This window comes from Musca autumnalis, unplaced genomic scaffold, assembly GCF_047663935.1.
Source record: "Musca autumnalis isolate F117 unplaced genomic scaffold, ASM4766393v1 scaffold_1, whole genome shotgun sequence".
Taxonomy (NCBI): domain Eukaryota; kingdom Metazoa; phylum Arthropoda; class Insecta; order Diptera; family Muscidae; genus Musca; species Musca autumnalis.
In genome coordinates this window covers 2,749,111-2,777,100 of record NW_027411644.1, presented here as the reverse complement: position 1 = coordinate 2,777,100, position 27,990 = coordinate 2,749,111, and the positions used below count along the sequence as shown (strand labels likewise).

Genomic DNA, 27,990 nt, shown 5'->3' with positions numbered 1-27,990 from the left:
ACCTGCAGGATTTGAAACCATATTAATTAGCAGTAAGTCTGCTACCGCTTGCTCCATCGACGACAAAGATATTTCTTGTGATGGTCCACCTGTTATGTTCTTCTTATTTTGAGACATTTTTTTCTTTAGTTTGGATTTAAAATGAGTCCATACTCTGTGCCATTCATCTGTAGGCCTATTCTGTAACTTTTTAACAACTTCACTCATTGTTTATTTTACAACAATTTCATATGTTTGTTTTGTAGTTGTTACAAAAACAAAATAAATTTTAACAACTTTTCAATCGATAAAACTTACAGAATAGGCCTACTGGTGTACGCACACAACTATTTAATTGCTCCGCCAACATCCTTCCACACCTCATCAAAAGAGGTTTTAGTTTCGCCAAAAAGTCTGACTCCACGAGCTACGTTTGGGTGGGCTTCAATTTTTTCAAGCAGCATTTTAAATTGCTCTTTTGTAGTAATTTTTACCAATATAAGTACTGAAACACCAAAAAACGTATGTAATAGTAAATAAATTCACTTAAAATAAATGAAAAAGTTACTTACGTTTCAACTTCTCGTTTTTTTTTTTTCATTTGTAAAAATGCACGGCACGCCGGAAAATGAACGTTATGGCGACAAAATTTGACGGCGTCAGGCGAATATTACCGTACGTAATGTAAAAATTGCATCTGGCAACGCGACATGACTCATGTCGCAATACGGAATCGACGCATTATAGACAGAAGCTATTTTTTGCCTAATAATTAAAAAAATGCATACATCAGTTCGCACATTTGGAAGAGTGTGCGATTGTGAGAATACTGAAATAACTCCACACAATAACCGGGTATGTTCTGAGACACACTTCACGCCTCAAGCATTTTGTTCACCCCATTTATGCTTATTTTTCGAGTATTTTATCGATGGACTAGGGTGTACTCTTCTTTTCCCTAATGAATCTTAGGCCCAAGAAATTCGCAAAAAATAGGAATAAATGGGGTGAAGAAAATGATATTGGCGTGAAGAGAAAGGTGAAGTGTGTCTCAGAACATACCCGAACATTTGACGTTTACTCCATCCAGCGCGGTACGGTTTTGGAATTAGGTAAATTGTGTGTGTGTACTATTCACCTAATCCAAAAACCGTGCATGCATTTTTCTAATTCCGAAATTCGTTTTCCCATTTTTTGCTTCTCCCAGAATAGGGGGAGCTTGGGAATGGGAAAATTTGCTAGCATGAATATTTAGAATTGGGCTGAATTTAATTAAATTAAAATGTGGGGTTTTTTGTTTTTTTTTTAATGAGGTTATTGGATGACTTCATAAAATATTTCTGCTTCCTCACTTCGTCTGAGAGACGACGGAAACGTACGAATCGTCCGCAAAATGTCTAAGCAAGTTTTCAAAATATACATCATGTATGCTAATGATAATGAAATAGTTTTTTGCTTACACACAAGCAAGACATACCGAACTACGAGAAAACGTTATCAACTTGGAGTTGTGTCATCTTGGTATTTGATTCGGCACTTGATCTCTCGATGATGGAGCTACGTCGAGGTACCCCATTAGCCCAAATGGAGAAATTTTATTTTTCGGAATACTTACCGCAAAAGGATTCAATGTTTTGGTAAAAATCGGCCTTTATCAATTCCAAATGAATATCGTATTTTCGATTTGATTACACATAGGGTTTTTATTTTATTTGTATCATCTCGTTATTGTTGTATATTATAATTAAATTTAGATCTTCTCTTCATAAATCGGTTTTATTCTTTAAAAATAAAATTTATTATATAATTATATACATAGATAACCACATGAATTTAAACAGTTTCATTATTACTTAATTCGTATCATGCATATTCTTGTTTTCACTTTATTTCTTGATTGGTTTCTGATTCTCGATTAGAAACGTCCTGCTTCCACGGAATTTCCTACACCTACTTAGTGAATACATATTTATTACTTGTGTTGCCCCCTTAACAACGAATGACAAATAAGTTAAAAAAACTCCATACTCTCCAATAAAAAAGAATAATATTTAAAATTATCCTGAAGAAATCAGCAAAAAATACAGTCGAACATCTCTATAACTATCTTTATATAAAACAGAAATACGAATTTTTACACAAAAAAGTAGTCTGTTTTTAAAGAATTTCCTCTTCGTCTCCAGCTGCTTCGTTATATAGAGAAATTCGACTGTACATACAAATATAGAGAGATGATAAAGATAAAACAAACTAAAAAAAAAAATTAAATTAGAAATAGCGTTACAAAAACACAATATGAAACACAAAAATAAAACGAGGCAATTATTGTAAGTAATTTCTTTATAAAAATTGTTTTGTACGGGAACATTTCACTACAAAACTTTGTAATGTTTTTCTTAATATGTATATGAAGAAACATCGATCAAACTTATACAAACGTGTGTGGCTGTTTCCTAATCATAATCTAACATCTACAGCATTTGCATTTTCCTTACAAGGAGGATGAGGTGAAATAAAAATATACTTAAGGATCGATCAATTAATTGGTAGGTGGAAGGAAGGGAAGGACGTTAACAACTAAAAAGTGTTCTGGGGATGTGCATTGTTCTGCAAAATGAGTGTAAGGACAATCTATGTAAGTGTATACCTATTTCTACGCCGTATTTATATTTATTTATATATGTATGTATGATTTTAATGAAATATTTTCATTTGCTTGATTTTTACTTTTCTTTTTTTGTTTGCATTACATGAAAAATGAACATTAAGACTTTTCTCGCCAGCATCGTAATTTAATATTCAAAATTACACAACTTAAACTTTACTTTTTTCTGTACCACGCTTTCTTTCAACTGCCATGAGAGGGATTACGGACTTAAGTAGTAGAGCGCTTAAGTGCATAATAATTTGCGTGTCTATGTGGGAGGAGAGTTGTGTCATCATCTCGCGAATAGTTTCCTCAATTAAAATTGATAAGGTTCCGTCTTTTCTTTATGTTTTAAACTTTATTTTTTTATGTTTTACAATTACGTTACAAAATAAAAAGTAAAAGTAGAAAGATGTTTTAACAATATAAACTGCAATGAAATATAACTGAGAGCATTGGTTTCCTTCGAAGAAAAATAAAACAATTTCTCTAAGGAGGTCAGTTTGTCTGTTTCAGTTTTGTTTTTATGTGGGTTTGTTTATATCTATATTTATATGTAAATTAAAAAGATTGTTTTTGTTTTCGTGACATTTTGCGTGAATCATTTGGAAATGAGTTAACGAATTTCGAATATGTGGCATTAGTTGTTTTGCTTTTATTTTTATTACTCTTGCTTTTAATTATACACAGACGAGGATTGCGGATTTCATCGACTCCTTCATTTTGCAATATGATTAAACTCTTTTTGTTTTTGTTTTATTAAAGACTTAATGTACTGCACTTAAGATCTAAGAAAGAATTGTTTTATATGTATTTATGTATGTATATTTATAATCAAAATGTTTTTGTTATGTTGATGCTTATACTTTCGCGTGTGTGTATGTGTATTTCATAAATGGATGTTGATTTTGATGTGAGTGTATGGTGTGGTTGTTGTTTATTTCACATTCCATTCAGTTGAATGCCATTGCCCTTGATATTGACTGCAACAGCTAGCTGTCCTAGTGATAGTGGTGCGTTCTCGCGAGTCGCATGTACTCGAAACTAAAATCAATCAACATCAAATGATCCGAAGAATACAAAAATGTGAATTACAAAAGATGCAATTTGAAATTGAAGACCCCCATTCGTTTGTATATTCAATTTTTGTGATGGTGTATGCTGCTGCGGTCGGAGAACAATTATCAATTAGTATATTACTTCGTAAACTGTGGCCTTTTTATCTCCGGATCCCGTTACAATGTACTTGTCGTCTGTTGATATGTCGCAGCTAAGTACTGAGGAAGTTTCCTTTGACTGGAAGAACAAATGAAATGTTTAAGACTACAAGAAGAAGGAATGATTATTCGGAAGAATACCTGGAATATGCTTGCTCCGTAAGGTGTTCTCCAAGCATTGAGTAGATTATCTTTGCCAGTGGACACAAACCATTTGCCACATGTGGCAAAGCGAAGTGACAACACACAACTCTCGTGTAAGTGTAGTTGGTATTTGTCTGGTTTGGATGCGTGTAGAACCTCAACATGTGAATTCTCCATACCAACTGCCAGCCAGTCTCCTATTATTAGAGAGATATATTAGACTGCCAACGAATATGTGTATGTAAAAATAAATACGTACCTGTGGGACAATAGCCCAATGAGAAAATCTGTGAGCTGAAATCGTGCTGTTGAAGCTGGCGACCTTCACGCAAGTCCCACGAACGTACCGTATTGTCAAGACCACCGGTCCACAGTCGTGTGCCGTCTGGGCTAATGTCAATGCACGATGCACCATCTGTATGACCTTGGAATTGGCGCACTAATATTTCGTTGTGCAAGTCCCACACAGCAATGTTTCCGTCGCTGCAGCATGAGAAGCAAACCTTCGAGTCCGGACTTATAGCAAGGGCATAACACGCTGGAGCCGATGATGTTAATTCTGCTTTAATTCTTGGTGTGGGGCTGGCAAGATCCCAAATCGATAGATTTGACGCCTCTCCACCCACAATTAGTGTTCTTCCGTCGGGCAGTAGTTTAACTGATCGAATGTAGTTGTCGCGTTGCAAGCAATCTAGCTGACTAATTGGACTTTTATTTCCGGGCTGCGATATATCCCACACTTTAACGCATCCTTTGCCGCCTGTGTACACATATTTTGTGGGATTTGAAATCGTGACAGCACAAACAACTTCACCGTGTGACAATGTGTTAATTTGGCGTGCATGTCTGGGTATTCCAACACCCACCAAGGCGTCTGGTGGGAAGGGAACTGGTTGTAAACTACCTTCACCATTCATATGGAAGGAATAAGCACTGCAAAAAAAAACACCGAATTACAAATTTGATTATCGCCTCAAACAAACAGATATATATCTTACGGCTTTCCACCAGTAAGCGCAGTCGGATGTGGAATGCCGTTGGTTCTAACGTGCGCATGTGGATCGTAAGGTAGGGGTGGTGGCCTTCCATAAGCCGGATCGGAGGGTGGTCTCTGGTATGGGTCGGCTGGTCGCTGATATGGGGATGCTGGATAACCAGCCGGCGGAGGACCTCCTTGAGGCATCATCTGCTTGGGATTAACGCCTTGTGCTGGCGGCGCTGCATTGGGCGTAGGTGTGCGAGCTTTTGCACCAGGGGTACCAGGTTTATCCATCTGTAGAAAGAAAGTTGAGCTTTAAATTTACCCATACCCCGTTAAAAACTTCTACTACTTACATCTTTTGTCTTAAGGCTGGGAGTAGATCGTGACGAACTTGAGCCTGAACGTGACGGTGGCCTGTCTGATGGTGGTTTGACACCACTACTACCCGGTTTATCTAATCTTTCTCCATTTAAACTTTCTCGATCTCTACCCTCCATTGACAAGTGCTCGCCATTTGGTCGAGGAGAATGTGATTCCTAAAAAGAACAACAAATTCAACGATTAAAAGGACCAGTGCAACAAATTTCCTCTATTGTGTCATCTAATATGACTTTAGAATTGGACAAGGACGTTCATTTACAAAAAAAACAATACATATTAGGAGCAGTGATGTTATACAATGAAACTCAACTCACCATTTCATTTGCAACATCTACGACTAAATCTTGATCGCTTTTCTCTCCTTCATCCTCCTGGAAAAATTTTGAAAAATAAAATAAAATTGTTAACAAGCGAGCACTTTGACATTACGCACGTAATTATCTCAACAAAACAAAAGCAAACAAAAGGCTAACTTAAAAGTTAATTACACTATTAGGGGATTATTATTGAGAGAGCGAGAGATAAAGGGAACGAAAGGAAGTGTCAAGAGTCTAGTAGCGATATGCAAGAAACCACAGGATACAAATAAGGGACGGATATCTAACCAGTGTGGGGCTGCGGATTTCAATAACTCGCAATATGGAGATGCACTACATTTAACATTCAACTACACAACTGTCAGATTTGACTGAATAGGCGGGGAAAGGAGAGATAGTAAGTGAGAGCAAGCAATTCCTTGTTTTTGTGAATTTCGAGTATAATCCCCTTTTTATATTCTAATGGTGAGTTGAGCTTTTCTGCATATATTCATCTTCTGTCGCCATGACGGACAACAGATTTGAAATAGGTATAAGATACGGTATTGCCTACTCACCAATTTTTCTTGTTTGGGACGTTTAGAGTCATTTTCAATATCGAGGGGAGAGCGTGTGCGATATTTCTCACGATCAGCCGGAGAAACCGAATTACGCTGAAAAGAATATTATTATTAACATTGGTAAAATAAAGTATTTTGTCTATTGTCAATATACCAGTCGTTCTTCAGCACCAGCCGGTCCTTCCAAGCCAGTTGGCTTAATGTCGGGTCTATGATGTTCTGGTGGTGCTTTTAATAACCCTTGAGGCCCGTGTGGTAAACCCATGGAGGCACCCAATGCACCAAACGGTCCTCCGAGTGGTCCTAATGCACCCATTGGCTGAGGTGGCCCTCCTGGTACTTGCTGCACGTGTATTTGTTGCTGAAAGAAACGAACCAAACATGTTTAATGAATCTTTAATAAGCATCTATAATCTGTTTAAAGGAAACATCGAATAAAAAACACGCAATGAAAATAGCTTTATGTTGGAATGCTAATAGCGCACACGCATCATAAAAATGATGTCGTGGAGAAAGACAAAACTAATTTTACAGATTTGACAGCAGATAAGATGACAGCTAAGTGGCACAAAATGGATGATGATTCGGCACTTCAACCAGACCACAGAAAATGATGTCGAATGCAGTATGAAACAAAGGATTAGAAGCGTAATGGGCGTGTATCTCTTAATGCCGAGCTGAATGCAATGTGGAATATTTGCCAAAACAAAACAGTACAAAACAAAATATTTATCAATGGATGATAACTTACAAAAAGTTGCTGCATTCCCTGCTGATGTTGCTGCTACGTTTTGCAAAATTTGTTGTAATGTGCAAACCAGGTCATATACACGTGGTGTTTGGAAAAACAATTGAAACAAAATGTTACTCTGAATTCTTAAAACAAAAACAACTTAAAATACACAAAATATATACATCTGCTGTCAAACCAATTCAGCTTTTAAACATTATAATTCAACCTGATCCACTACATTCGATAGTATCTCATGAATTTAGTTCTAATGGAAGAAAATATTCTCGGACAAATTTTGTATATTTGATTTCATTAGAACTTACCCCTATGATTAGATTTAAGTCCTGCATTGTAACTTGCTTCGCACGCTCTACGGCCTGAAGGACTTGTTGCTGGTGATCGGCTTGTAAGAAGGGCAGCAATTGATTAATAAGTGTGTTCAAACGTTTTGCAATTTCCGTCTAAACATGAAATAAATAAGAGGCGTTCCATAATTATGAATAAGATATGTTAGCCTTTCTAATTTTATTTAAATAATACCTGTTTATGCATTTCAACATTGAGTCCGTATGACATCTCGTAGTACTGGAAAAGAAAAAGTCGATAAATAAAATTATATCAATTCCAATGCTGTACACAATATAACTTACCATTACGTAATGACGTTGCATTTCGGTCTTTTCATTTGCCAATTTTTCACACTCTAGCTTTAGTCTGTGAAATATAAAAAAAATAATAATTATACAACATATAATCAAAATAATGTAAAAAGCAGATCTTATATAGATAGGCCCAAGGCGAATTTCGTAAGGTGACACAGAAGTTCTTAGTCTTCATTTGCGGTCAAATGTTTTTGTGCGAAGATCCACGAAAACAGAGGAAAAAAATTAAAAATGTTTTACGAATATTGGAGGCTGTGTTTTAATCGTATATATGTTCCACAAACATCCCATGAGGGACAAGGGAGACTTCTCTCATATCAATGAGTGTACCCCGATTCATATTACCTCAATGATATGGGACCTACAGTTTATCGCCGAGTCCGAACGGCGCGTCTAAGACACCATTTTTGTAGAGAAGTTTTACATGGCTGAAATACTCAGGAAATGTCACCAACATTACTGAGGGGTATTTTGCCACCGTTAAAAAGTGTTTTGATGTTGCCTGGCCGGGGAATCGATCCCACGACCTTATGTGTGCAAGGCGGGTGTGCATAACATTGCACCACGGTGGCACCCAATACAAGTTAAATACTTTTAGATAAAATGAAATGCTTTTAGACTTGGCAAAAAATATTGGCCTTCAAAGTTAATTTGCGTGGAAGCTGTGACTGTGTTTACACTTTTCTGAAGATATAGTTTCCATCAAAAACTAATATATTGCAGCTACCGAGATGTATTATTTGTATTTCATAACCTTTTTGAAAATATGCATTAAATCCTTGCATTCTTAAAAGAAACAAAAATGTACATGGATTAAAAAATGGTACCGGCAACTCTTTCATTTTGTACATATCACTGGCAGCCACTTCAAAATTTTACTGGCATGAAAAATCTAGTGCCAGTCATGGTAGAACTATATAAGGTGACAGCAATACCCAGCTGACTGAACTTGGGCTCAATTCTGTTTCTATGAACATGTGAAATGAAAACTTTTATAAAGGAAAAAAACAGTCAAATGAAAAAAATTATAAAGGAAATATTTTTCATTACAAATTTTCATAGAACAAGAATCCAGCCCCTGGGCTGTAATGTTAGTGTCAAATTCCATACGACATTTTATATTTTTATTTCTATTTTCGATGTATATTAGGGATATATATTTTTGAGAAAAAATATATCATTCAGAAAAGAAAACTATTTCCCGTAAAGACTTCTTCATATCAAAGATATGTAACCTCTTCCGAGTCCGAACTATAACACCGCTTATAGAAGCGGTACAATATTTGTGGTATTTTGTCATATTTGAAAAAATTAAAGCCCTAATAAATATGTGCTTCTATAATTTCAAAAACAAAGCAACTTATCCTCTTTCATTGAATTTTTAGAGACCTCAAACATTTTTGCAAGAATTCTACTTTCTGTGAGAAATTATCCATTTAGTGAAATGATATGGATACTTTCAAATTAAAAATGTAACAAATTTTCATTCATGTTTTTCAAAATATTCAATCAAATGTGAAAAAATATTAGTTTTATAAATTCCAATAATTTGTAGACATTGTTGTAGTATTAACTCTACCTTCTTTGTTCTACCATGAGTGCCAGTGGAGTCGACAATTCAAAAAATGTAAGTCCATATTTACATTAGGCCATTTTCCTTGCGGCAATTGTCAGTTTGACGGTGAGAGAGGTGAGGCATATAGTAACCCTTTGCCTTTCAAAACCCTCTCTCACCAACAAACTGACAATTGCCGCAAGGAAAATGGCCTAATGTAAATTGGGAATTATTGTGGTAGTAAAATATTTGGCCTGTTCCCGTACTTTATAAAGTGGTTAAAGTCGTATAAGTTGTAAAAGTCGTAAACGATTTTCATATAAATTTTGTGTACGGGAACGCAAAATGTGTAAAAGTGCTAAAAATTTTAAAAACTTTTTAGTTCTGGATCAGAGCTTAATGTCATGTTCACACGAGCGTTTCAATTACGTTGTTCGCCTGTCGAACGACGTACACGAATTAACCCGTTTCCACGACCCCATTCGTAATTCCTTTTGTTTCTGATTTTTTACGCGATTTTGAACTAATGGACAAGAAATGTGTGTGGAATTATGAAGGAAACACAACCATCTTCCTTCTGCATCTATATAAAATGTTTAGTTCATTAATTTTCATTCATCTTTTTCCTTTTTTCTAAAAAATTTTGTGTTTTCAATAAATTTTTCAATTTTGAATTTAGACATGTCATAATTAATTTTTTCGATAAAATCTCTCTTTTGTTAGGAATGGGACATACTTATTCGTCGTTCAGAGAGTATTTCTAATCGAACAACGTAGAAAAATCGTAGTTCGTTCATAGAATTTTGTGTGGGGAAATAAGTAATTTATTCGTAGTTATGGGTCGAACAACGAATAGAGAACGAACGACGTACCGTGGAAACGGGCTATTAGTGTATGTATTGAATTTTTCGAACTGTCGCTGGCAATATTGATTAATATTAATTAAGAAAAAAAGAAAAATAGACAAACATAGAAAATAAATTTGAAATTTTTGAATGAACATTTGTGCCAATACCATGATATAACTATACTATACAGCAATACGCATCTGACTGAACTGGACTGTAATGTTAGTGTCAAATTCCGTACATTTCAAGGTATATTTATTATAAGGTATATGCATGAATTACAACAACTAAAGGCCCCCACTCATTAGTCAGTCTGACTGCCAGCATTTATGGTAGTATGTGTAAATTTTTGAAATTTTGAGAATGTATGTGTGAGTTTTCCAAGACTGATGAAAATCAAAATAGTTTTGATTTCAAAATGAACCCCCATCAGTCTGGGTGAATTGTGTTTATTTTCAAATTGTCAATAAATAATTTTGAAAAACTGAAAATAATGTTGGTGTTGGAACACAAAAAACTTAGAATTCATTCATTTTTGGAGGAGAAATTCAAGATTTTTAAACTTGACTGATGGTTCGTGCTACACACTTGTCAGTCACACATACAGAAAGGGTTCATCGGACTGACGGCACAGACTGATAAATGAGTGGGGGCCTTTACAAATTTACAAAAACAACATTGTTGTTATTGAAAATTAATTGTCAAAGATATATATTGAGTAATAGGGTCGTTCCAATTTTTTTTTCAGGAAAAACATATGGTCTGTTCCAGTACTGCAAGAATCTACTAATATTTACTATTTTTTCCGATAACATAAAGGAAAAAATGTTATCGTAGTAAAAAGTAGTAGCTTCCTGCAGGTTCTGGAACAGAGCAATAAATACCTTTTTGAAAATCATCTAAAATAGAACAAATTTGAATCAAAATGTAAATATAACGTATTCAGAACTCTCGTAGGTAATTTTTATTACACGTTTATCATAAAAAGAAATATTTTTTGGTAGCAAATTTTGCAGTTTCAAATTTCATGAGCAGACCCTATTACATTTTGAAAACCAATTTTACAAAAAAAGTGAAAATACAGCTGATTGTCACTTCTACCTTCTATAAATGTGCCTTGGTACATTTTATATTTTTATTTCTATTTTCGATGTATATTAGGGATATATTTTTTTAGAAAAAAAAGATTATATATCATTCAGAAAAAATCTATTTCTCATAAAGACTTCTTCATACCAATGATATGTATACTAGGGTGGGGCGATTTGTGTGGAAGGAAAAAAACCTTAATGAGCCCTTCGCGTTTCTGATTCCTGGGATTAAACTGAGCAAAAAAGTCCACTGGACCATATATCTACCGTGAAAATCGAGCCTCCCGATTTTGACTTTAAGTTTTTTGTTGACTTTTTTAGATATTTTGGCATATAACAGCCAAACCATTGAGATATTCGATCCAACACAAAGACAAAAATTGTAGCCAAGACAGTAATTGAAAACTCTCTAATACATCGCAAAAACATTGGCAAGCTCCTTCAGGCAGTTTTGGCCTTAAGAATGTGCAAACTTTTCGGAAAGTGTCGATAAATGACATTGTGCTACAAAATTATCGTGTTGGAATTTACGGACAACGAAAATGTCTTTATTTCGATTGGGTAACTCCGTTTTATTTTCTTATAACACTAAAAGTAGTGAACATCTGGGTTTCTTATATTTTCAAATTTAAACGCGCAGATCTTCTTTTTTTCACAAAAGATTTTTATTGATTCTTCTTCCGTTTAAAGGAGTGAATAATATCTTTCGAATAAGCTACTATTTGCTCAAATCGGCTCATAATTCTCAAAATAAATATTGAAGAAAACAAGAAAACATTATATTTTTGAAAATTATGAGAAATTCAGTTATATATATATATATATATATATATATATATATATAACAAAAACCATAATTACTTTCGACACTTAAAAAAGAAAAATAAACCAATTTTTACAAAAACTCCAAAAAGAGTACGAAAAAATAATAGCACCATCATAAAAAATTCTTTTAAAATTATAGAAATCGGACAAATGTCTACACTTTATCACTCAAGAAAACCTGTACATCAAGAGAAACAAGTGTCTACTTATTTATTGTAGTATGGAACTAAGCAGATTCTGCTATTGGTTGCAGGATTCTTCTTCAACAGCCTCAAAATAACGTTCCAAATAGAGTTTCTGATCTTTCGTTTTGACGTTGTAGTTGCCTTATTGACGTTAGTTTACAATTTTTTGATTTGCCATAGTCTAGGGACAACGCACGACCCTGTAAAATGACCACAGAATTTCTATACCACAATTTCTTTGGCCATTTTCCATATTATAACCCAAAATTTTGATGTTTATATCCTGTTGGAAGGACCAAACTAGTGACAACTTAACTTCGACATGGAATAGAGTCATAGTTTTAATGTCATGTATAGGGCTTAGAGTCTAACTTCAAAGTTAACATAATAATATTACGGTTAAACAATTCTCTGTTAAAGGGTTTTCCTATATATTTTTGGTTCTATTCCGAGTTTTAACATCTAACAGAGAAATGAAAATATTTTCCTTCAAACGTAAATATTTAAGCCCACAACTACATACAATATTGCCCCACAGTTGGTCCAGGAAATGTAGAAATTCCTTGTGACCATTTTTCGGCTCCGCATCGTGTAATCCGTTAAAATTATGGCGTTTCTATGAACTGTGTTCTTTTCAATTATGTTCTCCGAACTTTTTGTACTATTTCCGATACAATATGGTCCTTTTCTAGGCTACTAGGACCTTTGAAATAGTTCCTGGATTTCGGATGAAAAATTTGACCTGATGTCGTGTTAGTAATCAATTAATTCCACTATTTTACGCATTTTCTTCACAGTTATTAGCGTAGTTAGTTTTAATCTTTAAGATATGAATTGTAAAATTAAATTAAGATTTCCCAATAATTTTTACTACAATGTGCACATTGGAATCTCATAAAGCGGTAAGTCTAATAGAAATAAAATTTGACGGACTCCATAAATGCCACACGTCGTCCCTTTAAGACAAATCATAGCGTTCATAAACGCAGTACTGTGTTATATTATTTGTCAAATTGAGCAGTGTTACCGTTGAGCTGCGATTGCCCATTATTTAGTAATGTTTTGCCAAACGTCACTTGCGAAGAAAGCAAGCAAAAAACATAAAAAACAATTAGAAATTGTATTTACTTAATAGTGCATAGTATTGATAATCTGGAAACTCGTTAATCCGGAAAACGTGGTAATCCGGACAGTAAAAAGGATCATCGAAATTGCTAAACTCTTTAATGCGGACATTTTTACACCACACACCTACACCACTATGTGGGGAGGGTATTATTTAAACTTAGGACATTTTATACTTCTATATTTTATTTATTTTATTGAGCGCCAAAAAAGCAATTTTTCACGAATTTAAAAGATGTTTTTTTTTCATCTGAAGTGTCACATCATACATCACAGCTATCTTCGGAATGTTTTCTGTACTCACAGTAGCTCGAGACGATTAGCATATCGTCAATAAGAAACTAATAATCATGTCCTTAAGCGAAAAGGAATTAAAAAATATACATTTAAAAAAAAAAAAGGTGAACCGTCTGAAAAATTTGTATGTGTATAATAATCCAACAAAAACATATGAAGATCTGATCACCCGATGAAGTGGGCACCGCTCTCAAAAATAACATGTCGAGAAACAGACGTTTTTAGTTTCTATGCTGCAACAAATCACGATAAATGTTACCCTTCCGACGCTCATATCTCAGCCAAATTTTTTCCGATCGACTCGAAATGTTTTGCAACATATTCTATATTACCTGTACGTTAAAACAAATTAAGATTTTATTAAAATGTTCAAGTGGCTATTCGGTTTAAGCAATTACAGTTAAAAAATATTATTTTACGCTACCACGAGTTACCTAATCGTACAAAATAATATGAGCAACTGTATAATACATTTTTTCAAACAAACCAAATTTTACAAAAAAGTGATGCTTTGTGTGCGTTCATCGCGATTTTCATTATGCTATTTTTCTTATGAACATTTTTCTGGTTCTCTTTTAGAATTGCCTCATGCGTCTATACATGCAATTCTGTTGCGGCAAGTCTTGTTTTCAAAGTTAATCTGGCAAGCACTGATAAACCTTTTTCCTATCTTTTGTGGAAAATGATAAATGTTTGTGTTTATAGTCTAAATAGACGAATTAGGTAAAATATATTATAATATTATTGTTCAGATATATTTGGAGAATTGTACTAATTCTGAAAAAGTAGTTTTTGTTTTGCATTGAAGTAGTTTAATATTTCTTCCTTAATAAGTTTAAGCTATGTTAAGTCATACAACTTGTTATTTTGACATTATAATGTATGTAGTATACAGCCCTAAGGTTGAAAGACTGGGCATTATAAAATTGAAATAGAAAAACAATACATGAGTTTGGAAAAATTCATGAAGACAGTGCGAATGACTCCATTGGGCCATGGAACTACCAAAATCATCAACGTGTCTTGGCGAGTGTTAAAAAATTGAATTAAAAAAATAATTTAAATTATTTGAGCAGTCTTTTTTCAACAATATAATATCATAATATTAATGGTATGTTTCTCTAAGACGATTCAAATTCAAATTCGTTTGAATTACTACCAAACTCTTATTGTAGTAGAAAATTTTCATTTTATTGAAAACATAAATGAATCAAATATTTTTCAAAAACATACGTTTTCGAATCGTCTTGTAGATTGGTATATTCCAATAACCTTTTCATATAACACTTCAAGACTCTGTGAAAACTAATAAACATACGAGCAACGCTTACAAAGAATGACTTCTTCAGCACAAAAAGTTAATCGTGGTACAAGTATTTTTGTAAAAATAAACCTACTATAGAGGAATTACATTTTGAGTACTTTGTCCAAAACAAACCACAAAAGTAAAATCAGTAGTGTGATTCTCTAACTAATTTTTTAGTTACGGACAAAAATCGGCAACATTAAAATGTTTTTAATTTCGGTAAGTAGCGATATTATACCATAAGTTGCGACCAACGAAAAGTAGTCGTAAAGTTCTACCCAAAAAATTCAGGTCATTGTCTTTTCTTGATGTCAAAAGTTTTTGTAGCGAGGAATGCACAAAAAAGAAAAAAACTTCGACGCGCAATGCGTTAAGTGAATTCAAACCAACTCACAGTGGATGGGCCCAACGATAAAAAAAATAATTTCATTATTATAAGAATTTTAAAATGCCAATCGCTTTTAAACATTCCAAATTTTTCAAAAATCAACTTTTTTCCATTTCTGGAGCCCCTTAAGGAGAAAAAGCCTTACAAACATGACCAATTTTGAAGAAAAAAACTGTATTTAAAAATCAGAAAAAAATAGTTATTTTTAAAGCTAGTTTCTGAAACAAAGGACTATTATTCACGCCTTAACTTAAGTTGAATCTTTTAGTAGATTTCCTAAGTTTCGTTTTTCTACTCATAACAATTCCTCTAAAAAAGAAAATATTTAATAAAGATGTATGCATTTACTTAAAGTTTTAGTTACATTCCAAGCATATGCAAGAATCGCCACTAGTACCAAATTGAAGCTAAGGGTCTGTAGATTTCAAAACTGTTTAGTCTTTTTGCGGACATTTGCGGTTTTGGCAGTTATGGCCAAAAGTTTAACTTGGATTTTAAGTGCTATAGTTATATTTTTGTGAATATTTTAAAGTATATTTATACCTTTTTCTATATGTATGTTTTATAAAATGTTTTTTGTGCTTATATATTGTAATATGACTATGGCTGGCTTCCGTATTGTCAGTTTCTTTGTATGCATGCATGAAACTAGGGGTTCTTAAATCGAGTTCCATACTAGAGTAATTTTATGAAATTGCAGTAGTGGGGAAATCGATTTAAGAACCCTTAGTTTCATGCACGAATACAAAGCAACTGACAATACGGAAGTCGGTCTATTATTGATGTTATTAACGGTTTCGTTTGTCATGGTAACTAGCCCAATCTACAAATTATAAATATTCACTTTAATAAATAGTAGTTTTTTGGGACACCGTAATGTTAGACCTCGCTGAAACTCGGATGTCTAATGAACAATTTAAGGAGGGATTTCCTGCCTATATGGAGGCTGTAGCAAAAGTGGGCTGATATCACGTTTCTTTTTAAGTTGATGTTTTTAAACTCTTCACAATTAAAGACTACTCCGTTTTAGTTAGTTGAGTTGGTTCATAACTGCAAAATACATTAAATTGAGATAGAAATCATGTCGGTTGTATAGCAAATCATGAGCCAGGCCAATATTGACAATTTTCCGCGGAGAGGTTTACTATGCAATAAGAACTAATAGTACGGGTTACAGCAAATTAGGTTGAACAGTATGTTGGTAACAATAAAACAGGATGATTCGTTATAGGGAACCACGCGGAAACTTGAACCTAGAAATGTATTATTTTTGTTAAAGTATTTTCAGGTCACTGGGAGCCATTGATACAAATTTCAGTTCGATATAATATCTAGAAGTATTTATGTCATACCCTCTCTTGTATGATTTTCTCTTCTGGCAATGCAACTACAGTTGAGTTGATTTCCATAATCTACCCCTAAATTTGCTGTCGGCAACGCAACTAGAGTTGGGTTTAAATATCTGGGTGTTCATTTCAATAAGTTAGTCAAATTCAATGAACACGCCAGAAATATTACTACGTAAAGCAAATAAAGCAAAAGGAGATCTAGCCGGTGTTTTGTGCAATAAAGCAACGCCTATTAAGACAAAGCTCTTAATTTACAAGACCTGCATAAGACCTACCTATTCTATTGTATGATTTTCCAATATGGTTTAGCATTTCTCCTTCGGTTGCTCGAGATCTTGAGGCTTGAGATCTCAGGCTGTGTGAATAAGAATTTTCAGAATCCTACGAAAAGATACTCTAATTGTCACATTTATTCTGAATGTTCCATTATACCTATTGGTTTATATGCACTTAACTATCATAGAAATTTTGTTGATAGCTTGTCCAATCACGAAAATACATTGGTTAAAGACGTTTACAATCACCAATGTGTATTTAGCTGGTCTGGTACTAACTATTTGTCTCCTGTTGGCATCATAAGGGAAAATATACCGAATGATTTTAACCCAACATCTTCGCTCCTCGCTGATTTTTACACTAACTCAACTCAAAAATACATACGTATTTTTAACGCAGGTAAAAAGCAAACATGTATCATTTTTATTTCTGATACATTTTTGAGGAACGATGTATGAGTGTGCAATTGAAATATTTTGGCGAAGTTTAGACAAAACACAAAGCAATTGACGATACGGAAGTCAGCCTGTGCTTGTATTGAATAAAATAAATACATAAAAAATTCGCAACAGCGACGTTTTGAAATACGTAGCTTCGAACTTGTAGGTATTACGGCGTGATGAAACACAATACTTCAGACGTTTGCAAAGGCTAACGCCTGTTAATAGTTTTTCCTGCAATTAATTGAAAAGTGGTGCTGTTCAAATGAACAAAGCAAAACGAGAACTATAACTACAAGAAGTGACGGTTCAATCTAACGGTATATTTTTAGAGTTGGGTGCCACCGTGGTGCAATGGTATACACACCACTTTGCACGCTAAATGTCGTCTGTTCATTTCCCCGACCAGGCAACACCAAACTTTCAATGCTGGCAAAATACCCCTCAGTAATGTTGACGACATTTTCTGAGAATTTCAGCCATGTAAAACTTCTCTACAACTTGTTTCTTAGGACACGCCGTTCGGACTCGGCGATAAACTGTAGGTCCCATAACATTGAGCTAATCTGAATCGGAGCGCACACATTGATATGAGAGAAGTCTCACTTGTCCCTTCTGTGATGTTTATGGAGCAACTATATACATACAACACAAAGTTAACTTAAAATAATAGGAGTGTCCATACACTAAATGGAATGGTTGTCCATTTTGGCCAATTTTGTATTTGTTTAACATTGTTGACATCCCAACTGTTAGTTCATTAACAGGAATGTCGCAATTTGTTTTAAATTAGTAACAATTTTAGCGTTTTTATATGATTTTTGGATTTAAATAGTTTTTCCCCTAAATTGCTTCTGGGGTCAGCCACTCAAATTTGAGGTAAATCTTGCTTTTTAATAATCATATTTTGTTGTTATAGAAACCTATGAAGAAGCATAGGATTGACGGTGGGTTGGCAGTCGCTAGCCGAAACACTTTTGGTTTCGGGTCAAACCGGTACGTAAGAACCCGCTGCCGTGGGATTGTAAGGTATTTTGTAAATAATAATACTGTGCAACACGAACAAATTAACCATATTGTCTTATTTTTTCCCTATCACGTGCACTTTTGCGTAGATTTTTATGTGTTCGCAATATTTGACAAGAGTTAAATCTTTGCCTTTAAATGTAAATTACAATGCTTAACGGTTTGGAAGATATGAGCTTAAGAATATGCTCCCTTCCGTATTCGGTCTTCTTTCACGCTGCAGTGTCAGAGTCAGAATATGGTTAATTTGTTCGTGTTCCACGGTGTTTATATTTACAAACTACTTTAAAATTAGACAACATGCATGGAACTAAATAATACTTCCATATACGAACTTTCGGAACTGAAGTGTGGTCAATTGAGTAGATTTTTTGTATCATGTATCAATAATTAAAATTATTGTTACTGCCTCAACCTCGTATCTCAATAAATGCGTTTCATGCATAAACTAAAAATGATTAGTATATTATTACTACTAATATGCATAGACGTATTTTATTCCCTAATAATTGCATTTAGACTTTTAACCACACATCAATGTATAAAAAGATAAATAGTTTTTTATCTCTCCTAAAAAGTTGTATATTTTAAGATACAATGTTGAGGAAGTATGGCATCGATACTAGAGTTGGGCAATCTAGTTCCTAGTTCCTTGTACTAGTTCCAAAACGTATGAGTAACATCATGAAATATAACGTGTGATAGTAAGTATACGCAGTTTGTTCAAAGAAAAAATGTGGGCCATTGGAACTGCGAAAGGAACTAGATAGTTCCAAATAGTTCCTTTGGCACAACTCTAATCGATACAATATACCTACATAACGATAGACCTTGTAGTGAGCTAAGTCAAATATATAAAAGCGCAAAAAAATTTTCCCATAATTTGTTTTCGAGTTGTTCGAAAGATGTACTTCACAAACTGATGATCATTTTTCTGTAAAAATAATTTTTATTTTCATATTAACCAATTGTTCTATATATGTATCTAGATGGTCTTTTTGTTTAGCTGCACGTAGGCTTTGACTTTTGCTCCCATTATAATCCTCAAATTAATCCTTTCTATTCTCCAACACACACTACCATTACCAATAAACACTATGTCGTTGAAAAAGCAAAACAATAACTTCTCATCTTTATTTTGTTCGGGCCCTACTGATCCATAAGTTTTTTTTTTTCGTCTTTAAGAATGAGGGGTGAAGAGCAAAAGCATTATAAACTGGTTTTGGATGCTGCTGATGTTTTAACTTATGCTGTTTATTTTCTCCGTAACAAGAACCATAGCAGAAACAACAAAAGCAAATCATACAAGAGCCTTTAAAAAACAATTATAGGTTCTCAGTTCGCGCCATGTGTGTATTTATATGGACGGGAGTATTTTTGAGTATGTGTTTTCATGTCAGTTGTGTACATGTGTATTTACTTATTTACCCGACATTCGTGTTTTTCAAAACACAGTGACCATTCCATCAGAAGAAGAACGCAAGAAGCGCTTTGCGTTTTGTTGTATCATATAAAGACTATGGTCAGAAATGTGCGTATGGTTCCGAACACAACAAAATTGTATGTGGTCCTGATTTCCAGATCCATATCTGTGTGAGTATGACTAATAATTTTCCGTAAAAAATCCTTAAATTTCAAACGGCTAGGAATCATTGCTAACAACGACGTACCCATAATACCGACTCACACTTGACACAGTTTTCTTTGAATTGAATCTTCATAAGCACCAACAAACTCTAAAAGAGAACCTACTACAAGTAGAGGGAAAATACAAAAAATTGATCATCACGGGTGTAAACTTCTGTTTTAGCATTTGGAGTGTGTTGTGCGTGTTGTAGAAACGTATTACCCAATTACTTCTCGAATTAAAGAAAACTGAAGCCAACATTTGCAAATAACAAATATTCGGAGGACATACTATTTCGTACACAGCAAATATAAAAAAGTATATAAAAATATGTATATTTGCTACGTTATTTTCAATTACTTGTCAGAGTCTTCCAGTTTTTACCACTTTTTACCCGCAAGTGTTTGCAACTTTTACCATTTTTAAAATTAAAGGAACCGACCATAAATTTATGTGTGGTGTTTCTGTTTGACTTTGGTAAACAAAAACATCGTGGGATGGAAATGCAATGTACTTTGGCGCTTTTACTTACGTATGATACTGAGCCTGCAAAAAATTAAATTCCTCTTTGATTCGTTCCAATGTGTCCACTATAGTGAATTTCAGAGGTCCTTGTGGTGGCGGGCCCTGCACAATGAGGTATCCATAGTTCATCACGGATAGGGTGTGTTGTGGTAGATGAGAAAACGAAGCACACACACGCAAACACATGAAAAGTGTGAAAAGGAAAATCGCAAGTTAGAAATCTAGACTCAAGTTGTTGGGAAATAAAATGTGATTTAGATTTTTACATGAATGGGTGGCAGAGTGGGAGTTGGGGTAGTGTGATTAGCTGTAGATGAGTGGGTGCTGAGGTGAAGTGAGTGAGTTTTTACCGTTTGCATATCACTTACCCCCGCCGAAGGGTGCCGCACCGGTGCAGGATACATTTTTTTGTCTGTGTGGTTCTATATTTTAAACAATCTTATTGTGTAAAATCTTTGATGGATTTCCCAAAATAGAGTGCTGCTCCCTTTTTGGCGAAGCAAGTTATTGTGAGGGGCAATGGAGACGTTTCAAACAATCTGTAAAAAATATTTTGTTTAACAACACGCCAATAATCCTAGCAAATCGAACATCTCAACGAACCTCCACCCTCCCGGAAAAGTATTTCCGTAAAAAGTCGTATTTTTTAACTTCTTCTTCTTCCAATTCTTAAAGGCTTCGACGGAAGCGTGTGTCGTCGGCCTGTCGTTTAATGTTGCAGAGAAGTCGCTAGAGATGTGTCTGGTTGCCGCCGTCGACGTCGTTACTCTTCTTCTTATTGCTCGCCTCTTTCCAACCAAAGGGAACGGGAACTCCTCTGTCCATGTAGCGAGATGATGTTTCTTTGACTGCCTTTTCAGCCGCTGCTCTGCTGCCTGCCCAGTTTTTATTGTCGCTTATTTTTCTCGGTCGCGTGTTTTTTATACTTTCGACACATCAAATCTCCAAATATTCACAAATTTCGCATCAAGAATCACTGGTCCACTTCAATGTGCATATTTGCATTCAATTTCAAAGTTTCTTCACATTCAATCGAATTTTTATTATTTTGCACAATTTTTCGCGTGTGCGCAATCACAACCAAGCTTCTATTTTTTGTCGTCGTCGTCTTTGTTCGTTCTCTTCTTAATATTTTCTACTTCGTTGTTTCGTTGTCCAACTTCACAATGGCGGATTTTCACATGCGTATATTTGCAAAAATTTTCAACACAACAACCGATATTTCACTACTTTCTCAATTCTTCACTGCAATTGTGAACTTTCACATGGACGATTATCCACTTTTCCATCTTAATCTGATTACACATTAAAAATTTGCAAGCAATTTATTTTCACTCCAAATAAAAACGACTAAAATTTTTCCTGGCAACGCCGAATGAGATGCTGAAAGGAAAAATGATAAATGATGATGCAAGAAAGCACAAAATTAGTGGTGTAAATGAATGATTATCGATTCTTTAAGTACTCATCTACTAACACTACTCTGTTCACTTCCCATTGTCTTGTGCCAGACGATGAAAATTTTCATTTATGTGAAATTATTTTTTGTGTTTAAATTCGTAACTCAAACCAATGTAAAATAATAAGGATATACCAAAATGTCTGTTCCAGAACCTGCATGAATCTACAACTTTTTACAACCATAACGATTTTTCCTTTATGTTGTCGAAAAAGTACAAATCTTGGTCTGTCGCAGTACTGCAAGAATCTACTAATTTTTACAATTTTTTCGATAAAATAAAGGAAGAAATGTTATCGTAGTAAAAAGTAGCTGATTCTTGCAGTTCTGGAACAGACCAACAATATTCATATGAAAATGTGTGTGGACTGGAGCTGCTGAACCCATCGATATTCCCAACATTAAATATTTTCGATATAATAGCCCGTTTAGACTATACCTTTATACGATGATTAAGGGTATTATCTCGATTTAAGTGCTTAATCCACCCAAATCCACCTTGATTTACCATACAGAATCAAATCAACTCAAAACTTGGATTTGTTTTAAATCAAATGTTAAATCGAAATATTTTGATATACAACACTGCTCCTAAAAATGCAACTATTGCTGTCTGTACTAGAGTTGTATAGTTCATGAACGAACTAGTTCAATTGATCGATTCATTGAAAAGAGGGTATGAACTAGATCAGTCGATATAGTTCATTATAGTTCTTCTTCTTCTTCTTTATTTGCCAATCCGTATTCGGACGTTAGCGATCATACAATTACAATTTTGTGTTACCACATTTAACTTAACTAATTGTTTATATTATTATACAATTAAATGACATTTTTTATTCAATTATCAAAAGGCTTCCCAGCAAAAAAAAATGGAAGTGGTGCAAGTTGGAGTGAGGATTTCATTACATGCATGGATGCGCTTCCAGTGGACTAATGAAAAAGGCAATCCTTTTCCTCACATTTGGATTACATCCAACAAGCACTTTTATGTATAAACGATAAAAAGTTCAATTTTCATTCAACAAATGAAATTAAAGTAATATGGCGTTTATATTATAGTTTTTTGCAGGGTTAACCTTCTTTATGAGGATTTGTTTGAAGTATATACAATGGAAATGACATTTGAAACCCAGACCCACTGGGTTAACCTTGTTATATATAAACGGCCTATAAGAATAAAATTAAAATGTCTTATTAATGGCCTGTTCCCGTACTTTACAAAGTGGTAAAAGTCGTAAACGATTTTCATACAAATTTTGTGTACGGGAACGCAAAACTCGTAAAAGTGGTAAAAATTGTAAAAATGGAGTGCTTCCTAGCTGCGTGCTGCGGAAGCAAAATGGAGTGCTTCCTAACTGCGTGCTGCGGAAGCAAAATGGAGTGCTTCCTTTCTGCGCGCTCCCTTGTAAAATTCACTGAGGAATTCATAGAAAAAGAAGCACTTCGTGACACTTGCACCAGTGATTTCACTGCTTCCGTGGATGCAAACTTTTTGCTGGGTTCGGTTTCTGGCGGCATTCAGAAGACTTCGTTCTTCTTGCAGACCCGTCCATTCTTTAATGTTATTTATCCATGTTGTTTCTTTCCTTCCTCTGGGTCTTTTTCCTTCGATATTAGATTGAATAATGGTTTGGAGAAGCTTATATTTTTCATTTCTCATTACATGACCCAGATAGGATGTTTTTCTGGTCTTTATCGTACGTGCAACTTGGAGTTCGGCATTCATGCGTCTAAGCACTTCCTCGTTTGAGACACGATCTGTCCAGCGAATTTTTAAAATGCGACGATATATCCACATTTCAAGCGAATTTACTCTTTTTTGATCTGATGCCTTTATGGTCCAGGTTTCGGCTGAATATAGTAGTACTGGCCATATGTAACATTTAACAAAACGCATTTTTGTTGGTAAGCTTATATCGTGACTGGTAAGCGTTTTTTTGTATTTAAAAAATGAATTTCGTGCCATTTCAATTCTGCACTTTATTTCTTTTGACATATCCCACTCATCGTTTATCTGGACACCAAGGTATTTAAATGTTTTTACTCTTTCTATTTCCGTATTATTTATTAACATAGGTGCATTTGTTTCCACATTCTTTCTGCTTACAATCATAAATTTGGTCTTTTTTATGTTAACACGTAGTCCATATTCCTCACTTGTTTTCGTGAGTGCATCCAGTAATCGTTGTAGCCCCGCAAAACTACTTGCTAATAATGTTGTATCGTCGGCGTAACGAATGTTATTAATAAGCGTGTTGTTTACAGCAATACCTATGTTCTTTTTAGCTATGGATTCTGCAAATATTTGTTCTGAATATATATTGAATAAAAGTGGAGACAGAACGCATCCTTGTCTTACTCCCTTTGAAATTTGAACATTGTCAGTTGTCTCATCATCCACTTTAATATTTGATAACTGATTCCAATATAAATTTTTGATGCATCTTATATCCCATTCGTCCAGCCCAATAGAAGTCAAGATATTCATCAGTTTGTCATGCTTCACCGTATCAAACGCCTTCTCATAATCCACGAAGCAAAGAAATACGTCCTTTTGAACTTCGCGACATTTTTGTATTAATACGTTCAGTCCAAGTAATGCTTCACGAGTTCCCATGCCTTCATTGAATCCAAATTGCGTCTGGCCCATATGTGCCTCACATATTGGGTATATTCTTCTATGTATTATTTTTAGAAATATTTTCAGGGCATGACTCATTAAACTAATTAATCTGAAGTCACCACACGCCTTCGCATTATATTTCTTGGGTATTGGTATAAACGTTGATTGGAGCCAATCTTGCGGATATTCCCCTGTAACATAAATTTGGTTAAACAACTTCAATAACAGTTGTTTATTGTTGCCTTCTATTAGTTTGAGTATTTCGACAGGTATATCATCAGGGCCCGGTGTCTTTTTGTCTTTCATAGATTTTATTATCGATTCTAATTCTTCCTCATTGATTAGTCTTTCTGGTAAGCCGATTTGGTGAGTATTGTTTAGGAGCTGAGTTCGACTTTCGTCTGTGAATAAAGTTCTGATATATATTTCCCATACTTTTTTCTTATCCTGACTTTCGTAGTGGGCTACGTTATTATCATCGCAAATAAATGTGGACGTTCTTTTTGTGTAAATACCGGATGCCTCTTTCATTTTTTGTGGAGATTGAAATCGTCGTGAAGTAGTTGTAATCTTTCAATTTCCTGGCATTCCTTGTTTATTGTGCATTTTTTGCGGCACGGGTTGCGGTTTTGATTTCTTGATTCAATTCCCAATATTTTTCAAAGTTAATATTTTTATATTTGCTTCGTTCTTCGCGAAGTGCCCGTATTTCTTCAGTTATCCAGTCGTTCTTCTTACGTCTAGTTGTTGTTGTACCTAATACAACTTTTGACACGTTGTTGATGGATTCTTTTAAACTGTTCCATTGCTGTTCAATGTTATTTCCAACGATGTTTAGATTGTCGTTTATTTGATTTTTCATTGTTTGCCACGTAGAAGGGTCTCTAAGCCTTTCAAAATTGATTTTCTTCTGGGGATTTCTCTTGCGTGTTATCGCCAGTTTTAAACGTATTTTACAAATTAGAAGGATGTGATCTGAGGGAACGTCAGCACCGGGATATGTGGAACATCTACTCACACACGAGGAATATCGCTTATTTATTAATATGTAGTCAATTTGATTTCTGACTATGTTATTATTGTTGTCTTGTGGCGACTTCCAAGTATATAATCGTCTCGGATGGAGACTAAACATAGTGTTACTAATTTTAAACTTATGTTCTTGGCAAAATTGGATTAGCCTTTCTCCTCTTTCGTTACGTTGGCCTAATCCAAATTTACCTGTAACATCAGTTGTTTCTTCCTTCCCAACTTTCGCATTAAAATCCCCCTGTATTATTGTGATATCATGGGGTTTTGTCATTGTCAATACTTTTTCCACATCACGGTAAAATTGTTCTACTTCCTCATTGTCGCCATCACATGTGGGTGCATAAACTTGTATTACGTTCAAGTTAACCGGTTTTCCGGCTATTTTGATCATCATCACCCTATCCGAAATCGGGAAGTATCCTGTCACACTGGGTGCAATGTTACGTTTAACTAAGATAGCAACGCCCTTTCTGTGGATTCCGTCAACATTGCCTGAGTGATAAACCTTTGTATTTTCAGAGAAGAACTCTGAGCTTTCAGTCCACCATGTCTCACTTATACCCAATATATCTATTTGCAGCCGTTTCATCCCGCTTATGGTGTTATCCAATTTTCCAAGCTCATAAAGACTTCGAACATTCCATGTTCCGATGTTAAGTTTACCTCCGGGGATTCTTAGCACCCTCGTTTGGCCGGAGACTGAGGGCCGATTGTTATTTTGTGTTTCCATTTTCATTGTATGATTTTCATGGGATATTACTTTAGTGGTTTCCCGTTGCCTTCTAAAGGGTTTGGAGTTTACCGTCTCCGTATTCAGCCGCTCCACTGGAGTACAGACGCTGTTTGCAGTCGCCCAATGTGGGACAGACACTGCCTTTTCCCCTTTTTTTTTGGTTCGCCCCGCATATTTTATTTTTGCTGACGAGCATTCCCCTATCCACCACCTGGGGAGGCGTCCGATAGGAGAAAAAAAAGTGAAGAAAAACAACTCCGCACGGAAGTATAATCAGAGTCGGTGACCGTACGATCAACGAACGAACGATTCACAATCTAGTTCAACATGTCGTTATTTGGTTAAATGCTACTTGAAAAAGCATCACAGAAAGTGGGGATCCTTGTGGGATGCCATTATCTATAGAGTATTGCTCTGAGTAGAAATTATTAATTCTGACTCGAAAATGGCGACCTGTTAAAAATGATTTTATAAAGTTTAAGGTTTTGTAGCCAACGCCCCAGGATACTAAGGATTCTAGGATAACATGCATTCCTATGCTTTTTCAAAATCTATTGATAATACGCTTGCATGGTTTTTTGTAGAAATGGCTTTGGATGCATAAGAATGTGTAGAAGTACGTCTGTGCATCCCTGCGAAGATTTGTAAGCGACTTGGTTGATTGCAATTAGTTTGCGCGCACTTAGGAACCATGATAATCGATTGGCAATTATGCGTTCTAACAGTTTTGATACACAAGATAGCAGAGATATTGGGCGATACGAGGAGAAATCCGTTTTTGTTTTGTTTGGTTTAGGTATTGGGACAATTGTCGCTGCCTTCCACGAGTGAGGAATTATGCCAGTTTCAAAAATTTCGTTGTAAAAAGAAAACAGTTTTTGTTTGCTCTTATCAGATAAGTTTAATAACATCGCATACGATATATTGTCGCGTCCCGGCGTATTCCCTTCGACCTTTTTCATCGCCAGTAAAAGTTCGGAAACTGAAATTTGTTATTCGATAGTAGATGCTTGTTTGTTCGAAGCATTATTAGAAAATCTTGATGGAATTCTTAATTTGGCGGAACAAAAGTCATTGGAGAAGTTGTTGTTGGATGATTCAGTTGACCATTTATTACCAAAATGATTACCGATTTCAACAGGATCGTTTAAATAAACACCATTGGACTCCATAGATGTAAATCATGGTACAATTAAAAAAGGTAACCTTATGCAATCATATGATTACAATTTTTTCTAAATTGAACCTTTGACAACATTTCATTGTCAAAACGGATTTGACAATAATTTTCTATGTATTTGTTTATCATTACATACACATACATAGATACACACATATTTGACAGTTATGTTTCAAATCCAAAATTAAATATTTTCAATAAGAATAAAATTAAATAATAAGGAACGACGTTGGAGGGAATTGACGTTTTAAATTTGAAGGAGCACGTAAAGAGTGATAATACAAATTGTCAACACGATCCGCGAAGTGGCCTTGGAATGGATGGTAGCAGTTGTCCGTTAAAACGATTTAAGTTTGTGACAAATATTACGATATGCAAAGGTTGGACCAATGTCTGTCACTCATTTCGATAGCTATCGTGCCCACCGGAGATTTTGGACAATTATGTCAGGAAGCCTGGACTTGCCATTAAAAAC

At 34.8% G+C, this 27,990-nt stretch overlaps 1 protein-coding gene and 1 long non-coding RNA gene across 9 annotated transcripts; one reads left to right on the top strand and one right to left on the bottom strand.

Annotated features, from left to right (window-relative positions):
* Positions 1-686: 686 nt before the first annotated feature.
* On the top strand, positions 687-3,039 carry LOC141388585 (uncharacterized). Its single transcript, XR_012408898.1, has 3 exons — positions 687-2,306; positions 2,393-2,614; positions 2,749-3,039. It is a non-coding gene; the product is annotated as an uncharacterized lncRNA (long non-coding RNA).
* Positions 2,965-21,990, bottom strand: gro (TLE family member transcriptional corepressor groucho). 8 transcript variants are annotated; one of them, XM_073958498.1, is made up of 15 exons: positions 21,963-21,990; positions 21,089-21,868; positions 20,854-21,024; positions 20,493-20,587; positions 7,611-7,674; positions 7,501-7,545; positions 7,284-7,421; positions 6,382-6,588; positions 6,225-6,320; positions 5,665-5,721; positions 5,323-5,505; positions 4,986-5,260; positions 4,247-4,920; positions 3,985-4,184; positions 2,965-3,922 (listed from the first exon to the last, which is right to left on the bottom strand). In XM_073958498.1, exons 3-15 carry the CDS (start codon positions 20,887-20,889, stop codon positions 3,815-3,817), a joined length of 2,178 nt encoding a protein of 725 aa, XP_073814599.1. In that variant the 5' UTR covers positions 20,890-21,024; positions 21,089-21,868; positions 21,963-21,990; the 3' UTR covers positions 2,965-3,814. The 8 variants fall into 8 exon arrangements, with proteins under 8 accessions (XP_073814599.1, XP_073814592.1, XP_073814381.1 ...); XM_073958491.1 differs by lacking the exon at positions 21,963-21,990 and adding an exon at positions 6,979-7,011; XM_073958280.1 differs by lacking the exon at positions 21,963-21,990 and adding an exon at positions 6,979-7,011 and having other exon boundaries at positions 20,752-21,024; positions 21,089-21,864.
* Positions 21,991-27,990: the final 6,000 nt, after the last annotated feature.